The sequence below is a fragment of the Falco punctatus genome, assembly GCF_963210335.1.
Source record: "Falco punctatus genome assembly, chromosome: 6".
Lineage (NCBI taxonomy): Eukaryota > Metazoa > Chordata > Aves > Falconiformes > Falconidae > Falco > Falco punctatus.
The window spans coordinates 43,039,772-43,054,000 of NC_137585.1; the positions used below are offsets into that span (position 1 = coordinate 43,039,772).

The 14,229-nt window shown below is 38.0% G+C and overlaps 1 protein-coding gene across 1 annotated transcript in view; it reads right to left on the reverse strand.

Annotated features, from left to right (window-relative positions):
- The window catches only part of POC1B (POC1 centriolar protein B), a 61,060-nt gene that overhangs the window by 21,530 nt on the left and 25,301 nt on the right, over positions 1-14,229 (reverse strand). The window contains 1 exon segment of the mRNA XM_080390967.1: positions 8,478-8,564. Coding sequence (XP_080247093.1) covers positions 8,478-8,564 — 87 coding nt within the window.

Sequence of the window (14,229 nt, forward strand, 5' to 3'; positions counted from 1 at the left end):
AGTATTTAAGAACAAAGGGTAATTCAAGGGCAGTGTTTTAGCTTTAGTATCTTGTTTTCTGACATGCTTGATCTGTAGCTCAGCTTTATTATCCAACTTCAGGATAAACAAAACAAACAAAAAACTTGCAACCTTCTCTAAGAGAGTCACGTACTATGAAGGAATATAAAATTTCCCTTGTTTCTCACTCACAAAATGTGCGATCTCAGAATTATTAAAGTTTCATGAATACTGAGAAGTTCAAGACTTAACTTGTGCTATTGCATGAAAATCAAAACAGGTGTTTACAGGGTAACAGAGCTACTGAATGCTAACTTCATTAACTGCCATTAAGCTAAATAGCTCACAAATGGCATTTAGATCAGTAGTAAATCATCATCTAGGTCAGCAGGAAGCTCATTACAGACTGACAATCCAAGTGACAGAAACACTTTTCTACAAGTGCTATAGTAGTAATTTCCTGTGTGAAAGGCTTGCCGCTGTTCCTGCATTCCTCAGGGGATGCTTCTTCTCAGAGGATGTTACTCTTCCCCAGGAAGAGGAAGGAACCAGTTGTTACTGGATGTGTGGGCTGATAGCTGTTGGGCATTTTCTGCATGCCACAGAATCAGCTGTGAGAACTGTGAATACAGCTTAGATTCCCAGCTGAAGTGGGGAAAAACACTGCTTGGGCAGACAAGGTCAGAGCATACACACACAGTATCTCAGGAAATTGAAAGAGAAATAATACCCCAAACTTCTATCCCAGAAATGTGCTGATTTGCTAAAGGAACAATATACAGACATGGATCAACTTGAAAAGCATTCCTGAAGCGTTGTACTGTTGCCATGAGTAAGACTGTATACAAAGTAAGATACTGCCAGTTCCAAGTCATGTACAGCAAGCCAGCTATCTTACAAAACACACCAATAGTCTAGCAATAGCATCTGTTAATAGTGTCACTATGGGCAAAGGCAACACAATTAAACAAACTGCCTTGTCAGGAAACTGAATATTGATGCTTGATCTTTTATATGACAGGTGCATGTGTGTAGATTTTTTTTTTTCCTGTTAGGTCCTTCTCCTGAGCTTCCTGTCCTACAGTAACTCAAGCTCCCTCCATATATGCTGTGACACTTGCAGGGCAAGGCACCAGTACCTAGTCCCTGCCTAGCTGAGTATCAGTGAATTCAGTGTCACACCCCGCTGGCTTTTTCTTTAGTGCTGCACTAACATGTTTCCTTTTTCTACTAACTGTTTTCTGCCAAACTTACTTAAAAATAAAAAAAAACCACAACAACAAACCCAAAACCACAAACAACAAACCACCAACTATTTGATTCAAAAGTTATTAAGGAGCCTGGACAGAGACAGACAAATAAACAGTACAATCTCATAAGGTACATTTCCTTGGGAAAGCAGGCTAAAAATAGTATGGGAAATATTACATTCTTGCACTCTCTAGTGCCCAAATTCAGAATTCTGTCTCCAGTGAAAACTTTACTTTCCCTCAAGCTTCAGCTCACTCACAGAATATAATGAAGCCTATTAAAGAACATCAAGACATATATTATTACCTAATTATGTAGCAGCACAACACATTTCCTGTTCTCTCCCTGTAAATCAGCAGTTACATGCTGTGTTAGAACAGCATCACTGCAAAACCCAAGGGCCATTCGGATCATACTCTTTTATTGCAAATGCTGAGTTGACCTTCATGTATCTGATCTTTTAAGTGTTATTTCATGCTAGTGGTACCAAAGCATTTTGCTTAGATTAAGTACACAAATCTTTCTGAACATGCCTGCACCTCTACAGAGGCTCAAAATACAAGTTTAGAAATTCACTGTTCAATACGCCAGGTGCCTTATCCTTTTGGCACTTGTGACAGAAGATGAATGCTTTTGTTCATATACACCATACCTTCCATGGAAGGCCCCTAGCTGGGCAACAGAAAAGGCCGTCTCTATTGCCTCATGGTTGTTGCAGACAGCTTAGGTGTAACCTTTGGGAGGGATGGGAGACTTTCCTTCCCTGAGAGCAGCTGAACATGTTTAACTGCAGAGCAGTGGGGAGAAGGCAGCCTATCCTCTTCCCCCAGCCCTACACACTGTACCTGCATAGTGCGAAAAGAGTGCAAAAGGTCTGTCTGGTGAGTGCTGTAAGACAAGATGACACTAAAAATTGCTTGTCTAAGAGCAAGGCTGGACAGAGAAAAGAATTAATTTGCAAAGACAAGACCAGAGTTTACAATTTTTTATTCTGCAGCACTGAACATTTCTGAGTTCCTCTATATACAGCATTTATTCTATGTTTTTATAAGACCTAGCATCAGAGATTCAGAATCTGTTTGAGTGTTTTTGGTATGCTCATCTATGGAAAAGGTGCAGACAGTTTTACCACAAAACTCTGGAGAAACATGACCTCTGTAAGTTATTCCCTAATTTCATTCTGTGTTAGTGATTTGGAGCTCAGATTATAGAGTTGGCAGTTCATTCAAATATGCATTAACTAGTAAACAGAAGAATGGCAGTATATGAAAAAAAATCCATAGCTATTCATGGAGTGGCCTTTCTTATTTCTGTGTCTGGCAGCAAGGAAGATAAGGTGATGGGAGAGGCTGGGAATTGTCAATTACTATTAAAGCCCTTCTACTGGTGGGATCACTCCTCAATGCAGAGCTGAGTCTAATGGGCATCGGAGCTTTAGACAAGGAATACAAGCAGGACATTTTTCTCTCTTTCTTAAAGGACTCAGATGATTCCAGTCTTCCTTTCAAAGGGGCACCACCAGAAGTTTCCTTTGGTAAAGAAAAACATATGAATATCATGCAATGCTCAGTTTAACTGAAAAGCTAAATGTCTGAGGTCCCAAGAAAACTTGGTACGCATGAAATACAGAAAGCTGTTGTGTTTTCTGATGAGATATATACAAGAAGGAAGAGCAACCGCTATGCACAGTGAAGTGCCATATAAATTTTGCCCTACTGGCAGTTCCCTTGCAAATTGGACTTGGGCCCCAGAGGAGATGATCTATGTACATAATTCCTACTCTTTCCTTTCTTCCTTTTTGCCTCCTCTTAACCTCACTGAAGACAGTTGGTGTTTATTTCCATGTAGGGCTGGAGCCAGGAAAGGATGTAAATCAGAATAAATTTGAAGTTGCATGGTAAAGAAAATATGCAGTGTTTTTAGCTTTTAAGAAAAAAATTTATTTTGTCATCCTCTTCTACAAGATTCTGGAGTAGTGATAAGCCATGGAAGGAAGAGATGTTACTCCAAGATCTTTTCAAAATCAGTTCTTGTGAGGAAGAATAGTTGTGGAAGCCTTCATGTACACAGAGATGGAAGAATAGATACAAATTTTGCATTCATAATTGCTTATTTATAAAATATATGGGATGTTTTTTAGGTTGGGGTTTTTTTGGGTTGTACTCAAAATAAAGGCAGAAAAAATTGTGTCAAAGGTACCTAAATCCTGAAATACATACTGGGGAAGTGATGTGTATAGAATAAATTGAGAGTACATATACTACTACTTTTTGCATCGAGACTCCTACTACAAATGCAGTACAAATATGCTAACAATGTCTTAGCTTGAGGAATAAAAGTTGAACATACACAAGTTACAGGGGGAAATTTGTTTGGTCACTTTCTATTTTAAAACTTATGTTCCTTTTCCCCTAAACAAGAACAATCCTTATCTTTCTTTCTTTCCCCTTCAATCTTATCTTTCCCCTTCCCATAATTAATCCAGTCTTAACTTTGTAGAAATTGTACTGTAAATGAACAATAAACATGTCTTGTTTTCAGCGTTAATTTGCACTGGAAGAGAAAGAACAGCAAACACCACCAAGCCAGCACAGACATTCTGACTTCCAGATTACAGTACATTGCTTTGCTTCCTCCAAATCCTGTTTACATGAGCAAGGTCAGGGGATGGAACATTTAGAGAGCTTCTACAGTGATTTCCTGCTGCTGTCAGTAAAAGCTACCACAACATCATCAACTTTCCCTTGTTCCCAACAGCTTATCAGGGACCAGAGGTTACCAATGTATTGCCTTACAAACTTGGAAAAAACCAACCTCCCTCAAAACAAAAAGTAAAATCAGAGGATGAAACAGGAGGAAATAGTTCCAAAGGGAAAAAAAGACTTCCAATTTTCCTTTTCAATAGTTCAGAAAACAAAGGCAATATTAAGCTGCTTGACACAGAGAAGAAGGGGTGGGAAAGAGGCAGTAACGCTTTCAGAGCCTTCAATGAGATAGGAAAAAGAAACACCACCCCCAGCCCCCAAACCTTGACACCAGCAAACATTTTCAGAGTAAAAGGCTAAAGTACACCTCAATTTTAACAACTGCAACATATGAAAGCTCTTACCGTTGAAAGTCAGGGCATTACACAAATGCCAGGTAGTTAGGCATAGCTTGGTTTTATACTGGTACACAGACAGGAATTCTTAATGTTTTTGTAATTATAGTCCAAAAGAAAGCAGCTTCATACTGAAGATTACACTGAAGTGTTTCTACCGACATGACCACATTCCCTTCACTAACTTTACAAAGGAAGTTGCATCAGTGTGAGTCTTACATAAAAACAGGTTTTTCACCATGTTCAAAAAGAAGTGGCCTTACAGCTTTAGTGTTAGAACACAAGCTGAAAAGATAAGGTGGTTAAAGTTCAGAGAGTTTAATAATTTAAGTGTTTTCTAGCAAAATCTCTATGAGAACATTCAGACTTGCATATCTTGGCTTAATCCTTGCAGAAAGAAAATACAAGTACATTTAAAAAACCCACATAAGTAGGCATTTTAGTGTGGAAGTTGTTATGGATTGTTGGCTTTGATGAAGCAACAAATTAGAATTCCTTGAAAAGAAGAGGAGGAGTGGGTGGAAGAGATACCAGTATTTCCTCATATAGATAAAGCTCAAAATATAAATGCATTGCTAAGAAAAAATCCTAAGACATATATTAAATTCACAATAAAATATAAAAAGTGTTAATTTTTAAAATATTTGGTTTTCAAATCTTCTCCAGGCAGACTGTTGTCAAGAATAGATGACAGTGATACTTAGCTGCACGTTAGTTAACTGTAGTTGTGTGTCCTGCTCTGGGCTTCTCAATACAAGACAGACACTGACACCCTGGAGCAAGCCCAGCAGAGGGTGAGCAAGATAGTGAGGGGGTTGGAACACACGATATACAAGAAAAGGCTGAGAACTAGGTTTGCTCAGCCTTAGGAAGGAAGGATGTAGGGGAATCTTACTGCCATTCCATATATTCAATGGGTAGATAGAGAAAAAACAAAGCCAGACACTTACTAGAGGACCGCTGTGCTAGAATTAGAAGCCACAGACACAGGGAATTCTAGCTACATATTGTGGAAAAAAGTATTTTCACCGGTCAAACGCTAGAGCAAACTGCCCAGAGACATGGTGGCATCTCCATCCTTACACATATTAACAAATGGACTGGACAAGGCCTTTAGGAATCTGATCCAAGTTGGCCTTTAGGGGGTAGGTTTACATGAAATGACTCAACATCCTTCTCAGCCTATACTGCTCTAATATTTTTATTAACAAATATTTACAGAAGGGAAGAAAAGGAATACCTTTTGCTCTGCCAAAAGTTGTCTTAGGGGCAATAACAGCATATTTCCTATGACCAGTAAGACAGGACAGAGTTCCACTAGCTGAAGAGGAGATTCTCAATTGGGAGAACACTTTCTCCTGTTTCCTGGAGTAGCCTGCATCTATGGGAGTTTGCCCACTTACCATTAGGAATTCTGATAGCCATTCAATAAAACATTAAGAGGTTTTGTATAGGATTCCAGTCTTCCTGAAGATATTTCAGGGAGCTTACCACAGATCCTACAAAAGCTTCAATACTGTTGTTTGTCCCAGAGAAGTCAGTCTTTAAATACTTGAGACAATGGATCCAAGAAAAGCTGTACCTCCCTTCTTCAGCAGAAAAATTGAAGTAATTATGTCGATTAGCTACTTCCCACAGTCCAGGGATTTGCCAAGGTGTTTTGTAAATAACCCTTAGGGCCCCGCTGTGCTGCCTATATGATAAAGACATTGAACAAGAACCCTTAAAGGTATGTAAGTGCAGAGTGCATTTTTCTCTCTGTACATTTCAGAAGGGCAGAAGAACTGCTTAAGCTAGAGCAAAACATGTCAAAAAGAGTAAGTAGGTATAGACAGGTCATTTGTAAATTAACCTGGTGAGCTGATAAAAGATTTTTAGTAATTTGGACAAAGTTCTTCCAGTAGAAGTAGGATCAAAAAGCCATACGCAGCCTTAAGATGGGTCTTGACAAGTTTACAGGGCAGGAGGGTTAAAGTGTACACTGATGTTTTCTTTCTAACCAGTAGAAAATGAGCAACTCAGGGGGGCTGGAATCAGGGAGAGGGACAGGGGAGGAGGATGAATTATACTAGAGGTTGTAACCTCTAGGTAAAAATAAATAAAACCACACAAAACCCATAAAGACAGTATCATTTCAGTGAGGACAAACACTATCAAGAGGAAATATGGCAGTGAAGGTGGCATGGGAAGAAATCCAGCATCTGCACTTGCCCCTTTGATTTTTTTGAAGAAAACATGAAGCCTCTATAGAAAGGGCCTCTATACATTAGGGAAGTTCAGCCAGCTTCAGATAAAAAGGTCCGAGTTGCTGAGATCCAGTACCCTTTGGAAACAAGACACAAAAAGACTCGATGGCTGGCCTGATTAAAAAACAGGTGATAATTCCACAAGCAACAGAAGCTGGTAATGCAGCAAACAGACACTGGACTGGATGATGACATGAAAAGATGAGTTGACATTAGAAAATAGGGAGGACCACACAGGCTGGCAAAGTTGGGGTGTTACTTACTATGGGTGAGGAAGGATACTAGTGCCAGAGAAAACATGCAAGTGGTTTCTGGATCTGTGTCAACAGTGTGTGTTGGACAGAGCAGTTGTTAAGGTTTTTAAGATGGAAAAAAAAGATGCAGATGGTAAATGCCGACATGCAGAAAGGTGAGAATCAATGGCAAACAGGAGATCAAGATAGCAGGAAAAAAGTAGTGATTACTACCACAGTGAAATGGCATGAATCTACAATGAAAAGGCATGAATTTTGAAGCAACATTTTTGTAATGAAGAACACTGTAAAGCTAGCCAGCCAGCCAGCCAGCCAAAGGACTCTCTCTAGTAGGTCAACTTATTCCTACTATGAGTTCTGGGCATAAAGTTTTATAAACTGCTCTCATATCAGAAGAATGAATGAAGGAGATTAAATGACTGGCATATTTGTAGGTATGTAACAAAGAATTAGAGTGTAACCATACATTTGAATTCTGCGATCAGTATTAAGATCGGGAAGTAATGAACACAGAGTATTTTGAAGTAAGAAGTAGACAATAATTTATATCCACCACAATCCACTGTCGAGCCTACTAAAGAGATTTCTCTAAGTCTCCAAATTACTTCTGACAGAAATGATCTTAAAAGAACCATATTTCCATTGTGAAAAGAGAACACAACTGCTAAACCTTAAAATATATGAAATTACTATCTCTCAAATAAAAATTATTATGTAATTGTTTTGAAGAAAAGGTTTCTCTTAGACATCAACTGCTGTATCATGATCTTCAATAAATGATCTTAAAGAATTTCATGAAGTACCTTCACAACATACCTTTTCATAAAGCATTCATGACAAAATAGAACAGCAGAAACTTCCCCTGCTGTCTATTCATATATATTAACCCTTCAGCCACACGAACTCTTGTTATGGTAACTAAAATTACTCAAGATACAATTTATGCCTTCACAGGAACAGAGCTAAAAGAGAAATTCTCTTTTTAACCTAATTCTAGAACAGTACATCTTTTAGATTTCATATCAGGAGAGCATATTTCTCCTCCTACGAAACTAGCGTTAAAACACTGCCTTCCTTTCCTCCCACATGCCATACCAATGTCATATGAAAAGCTAACACTAGAAGGATCTAATCCTGTGATTCTGTCTTAAAATGTGGTGGCTTTTTTTTTTTTTTTCCTCCTAGAGAGCTACCAGATGCCTTAAAAGTAGAAAAATTAAAACATCACTTCTGGAATTTTATCAATGGGGCAACTATTCCTCACGTTTCCCATTATTTGTAGATAAAGACAGTTAGAAAAAGTGTTTGAGAATAAGCCACAAATTTTAACAGTAATATTTAGAATTAATTAGCAGGGGCTTATAATTAGAATTTCTGGTTAGTATATTGGTAAAATTACTAGCCTAATGTGAAAGCTTTGCTATTACACCATCTTCTGGTTAGCCTTTGGAACTGTGAAAGAAAGCTAAAGTTGAGAATTTAGAATATTGAGCTCTGAGCAGAAAACAATTGTTAAAAAATATATTTTGTTCATACAGACAGAAAGAGCTCATTTCTGGTAACGTGTTAGTTTAAGCTATACCCTACCTCTCTTTTTTCCCCCCACCCCCTGCAAAGGCAACTTACCGGAATAGTGAAACATGAAGAGGAATTAATCTCTATGACAGGTGGGTCAAATGTTTGTGTATTAGTCACATCAAAGGTTGGGTTGACCTGTTGAAAATTAATTATAAAAATATTTCAGCACCAGTAGAGAAAGGGAAATAAGGCTGAAATAAAAAGGACCAGTTGCTACATTAAGGCACCATTATTCATTAAGGTCTGGAAACAAGCTTTAAAATTCATAGAAATAAAGGTAGGGTGTTACCCTTCAACCATGTAAAATTCAATCCTATAATACAGAAATAAAACCCAGATACACATTAATTACAGAAGTATGACTTATACTTCATAAATATCTATCACCCAAAACTAACTCAGGTGATTCCTACCACAAGAGGTGCAAGTATTAAGAAGTTCAGTTGTATGACAAGTCAATAAAAATGACTTGTTTGAAATGGGTTTACTAAGGCAGCTAACTCAAAACCTGCCCAAGGCTGAAGCTATGCAACTAACAGTGTGGCCAATGATACTGCTGAAATACCAAACAGCAGGAAGTATTCAAACAACTTCCTAACCCCGTAACTGTCAGCTTGCCTGTGAAAATTTTTGCATGTGCACAACTACAGGGGCTCCTAAAAGTCAGGAGTTTTACTTTGCAGCTCACTTGTGGGTGCAGTTGTAGGTTGTCGTTCCTATCACTCCTTCCACCAGGAGAACTGTCCTTGCAGAAGCGGTGTAATGCCCTGGATAACTATGGACTTGTCAGCTGCTTTCTAGCAATGATGCTCAATTGGCTTGTTACAGTCCAAGGACTGCAGTAGCCCTCCACTTGTGGAGGTTTCTATATACAGCTATGCAGCACCCCATATTTTTATGTTACACTGCTCCCTTGCCTGTTGTAATTTACTTAGGATACATCCTCACTCACAGTCTCATACCACAGCTTATAAGTCCCACTACCATTAAGCCTGAGCTAGGATCACTGTGGTTGCAACCACTCTGGCTCAGCAATGCACAGGAAGATGTGTGCCAAGGCAGTCCCTAGGCCAGAGCTGCCTTATTGATGTAGGTACATCATTAGCACCAAAGCTGCAAGTGAGCACACAGCCACCCAGATCGATCAGTTCTCAACTCACACAAGTTCAAGTCATCCATCACAACCAGTCACTTTTGACATGCTTGCTTCTTACGTGCCAACTCTGATTGCCAAAATAACTTGAAAAAGACTGTTGTGGAAAACAGGCAGGAGCTAACACTGAAATCTGTGATAAGTTAACCAGCCAAACACAAAACATGCTGCTCCTAAAACCACAGGAAAAACTGCTTTATACTGGGAATGTCAGAGGCTGATTGATCAGATATGTCATCACAACATCTGCGATTTTGATATCTTAATATCACAGATGGACTACTAACTTATTGTTGATTATAGCAGTTAATCTATAACTTTTGCAGTATTTTGCTAGTGTCCTCGCCTGAAAGTGAAGCATTAACAAATAACAAGAGAATATAAAGTCTGAGAAAGCTGCTGCTTTTATTTATCTTATGGTTTCACCTAAGGATCAGAATATTGTCCCTACAAAAATCTGTGTGCATATTTTCTCCACCACTGTGTTACCTAGGTATATCACAGCCTAATTCCTTTGCCCTCTCAGCATGAGGTATGGAAGTACTTACTATTTTATGAACTGACAAAATTCACAAAAAGACTAGATGGCTTTCAAATCCCCAAGAAGTCTGGTGTAGTAAAGAAATTAACTTTCCTCTTCAAATGTTATCAGTAATCCAATAGCAGCCTTATCAGAGACGGCATTAATTCCAACCATCTTACTTGTAAGTGGAAAAAGTGAAATAAAGACAAACTCTGAATCTCACACTTCACTAGTGACAGGGTTATATTTTAGTTGCAAAGTTTATTAGATATAAGGCTTATTCTATTTTGCCTTTTCAAGAAGAGCCTACCATTTCACCTGAAGACTGTAAAAACTCTGGCTCAGCCAGAGCTGCTCACTCAGTAACAGCTTCAGTGCTATTTCCATGAGCTAAAATACTCTGATGATACTAGGGTCCATACATTGGCACATTGACTTTTAGGTCAGCGACCCATTTGTTAAGTAGCTAGAATGAGATCTTAAAACTGGTATTAGTAGCCAGGGAAGGCAGGCAATAGCATCCTGTATTGCCTGAAGCCTTTTCATTCCGTTCATTTGGATTTCCATAACTTACATGCAGCAATCTAGGATAAAACTAACAGAACTAAGATCTTCCTTGGTAAATGCAGGTAAAGGCAGAAGATGAACAAAGTTTACTAGCAAGCTAGAAGGTAAAAAGACATTTAAATACAAATGTTACCTGACTATTCAAGCTGAAAGCGATCCTTACACTTCACAGCACTTACAAATCAGAGATGACAAGCCTTCCTTAAAGCGAGATCTTAATTCTGGTTTTAAGCTAGTTCACCCTTCTGACTAGAAAGGTGACTAGCTCAGAAATCTTGGATTCAGTTGCAACAAGCCATTCTTCGCCCATGAGCTTTTTTCTGTAGACATTCTGTCTTTTAATTTAGACTACAGTTGCATCAATCGAGAATGAGTTACCCACAGACTATCAGGAAAACTCATCCTGCTACAGGGCTATCAGAGCTGATAACTTAAAATTCTCCACAATTTGTAGATACTAGGATCAAGTCTTGCTTTCTTCCAATTTTGTCAAATGGAATTGGAGGAAAGAAACAGAAAAAGGAGAACCAAAGCCAGGTAACATGGTCTAAGTAGTAACTTGCCATTTATCTGAAAGTTCTACCATTTTACCTGGACTTCTTTAGTTTCTTCTCTACAGACACATCATTAATGAAAGTCTCCCCTGCATACAGTATGGCTTACCACTTTATCAGAATTAAGGTGAGGAAGAGGGGAACAGCCAGTTTTACTTTTTTCCCCTTTATATATATGCCATCTATTTGGATTAATCAGACAACTGTCCTAAAGATCTTACATTTGTTTAGTGCTCAGCATAACCAGGGTCATTTGCTTCTGACCTTCAGTCAGTCCTGTAATAAATATAACTAACACATTATCTGAGTGTCAACCATCCTATGGGCGGCTAAGCCCAAAGTCTTTTTGTGACATGCATCATTTGGGCACTGAAAAGAAGAGAGGACAGAGCACCTGTAGGACTCTACAGAAGAGGGACAGCAGGTGCTTATCACCTATCAATACTCTAATGTAGAGAAGCTGCTGTAGTAGTATTACTAATAGCTCTTGAAACATCATCTTTGAGATAGCATCTCCTTGCTGTATACATCAGAGATATTGTAGCATGAGTTAAATGCTTTTCTTGATACAGGACTGTTAATTAAATACCTGGTATGATTAAGTTAAGAAAATGTGCTCTTTATGTGGAAGAGTCACATTCTGGAGCTGGAATGAAAGTCTCCTCTGCATATAGTTCTGCTTACTGCTTTATCAAAAATAAGGGGAGGATGAGAGGCATTGTAAACACTGACTAGGGGTGCAGGAACTGTCATAGGCTATACTAAAAGATATATCTGTACATAAAGATATATAAAATTGTTCAGCAACAAGTCAGAAATAGTGAAGTGTCTAAAGAAAAGAGCACAAAAACATGAAGGCTGTAGCTAAACCCTTCTTACAAATATTTGTGTTTAATACTGAACTAAAAATTAATGAAGTAATGGAATGAAGCTAAAAGTTCCACATGACTTGACATTTCCTGACACAGCAATGTAGTTAGCTGGCAAATAATCTCACCAAACACATTTTTAAGAAAATCTTATCTTTAAAAAAAAAAGAAAGAAAAACCAGAACACTAAAAAGCAAGGTAGACAGAACAGACATGTATCAAAGGTTTTCAAAAAACACTCTTCCAAAGTTTTCCTTTAGTTACCTGGTAAACTGATATAGAAGTATTTTCAATGTCTTCTTCCAATATGATGGAAGTTATCACATTATCACATTTTGATCCATAGCACAGTATATTTGAAGGAAGGTTTCTACACAGCCTCTTATGTAAGAAATTACAGATTTCTAGACTGAAGTTGAGTGAAACTGAAATATATTATTTAAAGAAAGAGAAAGCCAGGAATTAGGATCTCTGCTTAGGACAGAGAACTAAGGGAGGAACAAAAGAAGCAGGTCCAAACTAAGTCCATGATTCTTGGCTATATGCTTCAGTTAAATGATTATGCCCCTACAGATATCCCTCTGTTGATTTTAATAAAGTATATCCAATCTCAGAGAAAAAACCCACCCTTCATTTTTATAATGCATTCATAAGACACTGGTGTTATATCAAAACCTTAAAGGTTAATAAAATTAAAAGAGAAAGTTTTAAATGACTGACACAAAGTATTCCCTAGGAAAGTGATGGAGCTAGCTGTGAAATAGTGTCTCCAAATATACCAATAGAAATTTGGCTTTCAATTTGATTAAGCACTGCTCTTTGTGCTAGACAGGATCCCTTAAGCCAAACAAGCCCGATATTCTTATTTCTACTGCCACCTAGCGTACATTTGGATTTCCTTCATCTAAGAAGGTATTTACAATTGAAATTAAGACTGAAACTAAACCAACAGTAGTTTTTCATGCTCAAGATATAAACTCTACACATCTTAATATTTTCAAGCCTCAGCGTTATGTTTTTTAAGGAAATTCTGATTTCTACCTTCCATCCACTATAAAGAAGTCTCTATGAAAGATTAATTGTGTACAAACACAGGAAATTTAGAAATACAACTGTCACCAAGTAGAATGCATTTCATTTACTATATTGCACTAAAATTGCATTACTGATTAAACATACTACTTTCAAATATCTCCAAAACCTCCTTATATCAAAAAGAGAAAGTGACTGGGATTTATCTCAGCTAAATTTAGACATACTGCATTTGAGCTGGTCACCGAAGTTTACCTCTACAGTCAATGGAAAATGTAGGTGCCTTCAGAGGACAAGTCATTTACTTACATTTCCAAATTGTCTGAATGATTGTAATGATTATAAGCTTTAAACCTCTACTTACTTGAATATTCAAGAATCACATTGCTTAGTGCAATTGGAGGACAGCTGTAAAGACTTATAAGTCAAAAACATGAAACTCAACACTTAATATTCAGGCTACCGCTGGTCTGAAGAGGAGATACAAGTGAGGAATTTCTTGTGAAAGTTAATTATGCCTCAAAAAGCAGGCAGGGAAAGCGAAAAAGCTAGAGGAAGTATCTTAAAATATTACTGGCTCTGTGTATCGCTTTGAAGAGTCAATAAGGAATAGTTCTGAGAAAAGATGATAGTACACTCAAGCTTCATGTTTCAGTCACTGTCCTGGAGGCAAAATACCAGGTGATACTTGCAATCGTTATGTCCTTGGGCAAGCTATTTTGTTCAATCTGGAACAGAAGAGACCTTACCACATTCAGGCAAGCAGGCAGAGAAGCAACAACTATCCAAAAGAAACCTGGAGAGGCATGAAAAATTAGGAGTTAAAAAAGCATGGACAGAATTACTTCCCTCTTGAGTTCTACCTGTCTATCTGTTGAACTTCTGTTCTACCACTCTGAATTTTACCCTAAGGCAATCCATCTTCATCCGTGCTATAGAGGCAACTAAGCTTAACCCCCTCAGCATAACTCAGGATCATGTATTTAACACATCTCAAGAGTTTAGATGACATTGTAGCAGCTTGTAGCAAACCTTAAAAGGTCATCTATACTTTTAAATACCACATATCTGAACTCCTGCATGTTACCAAGTCTCTTAAAAT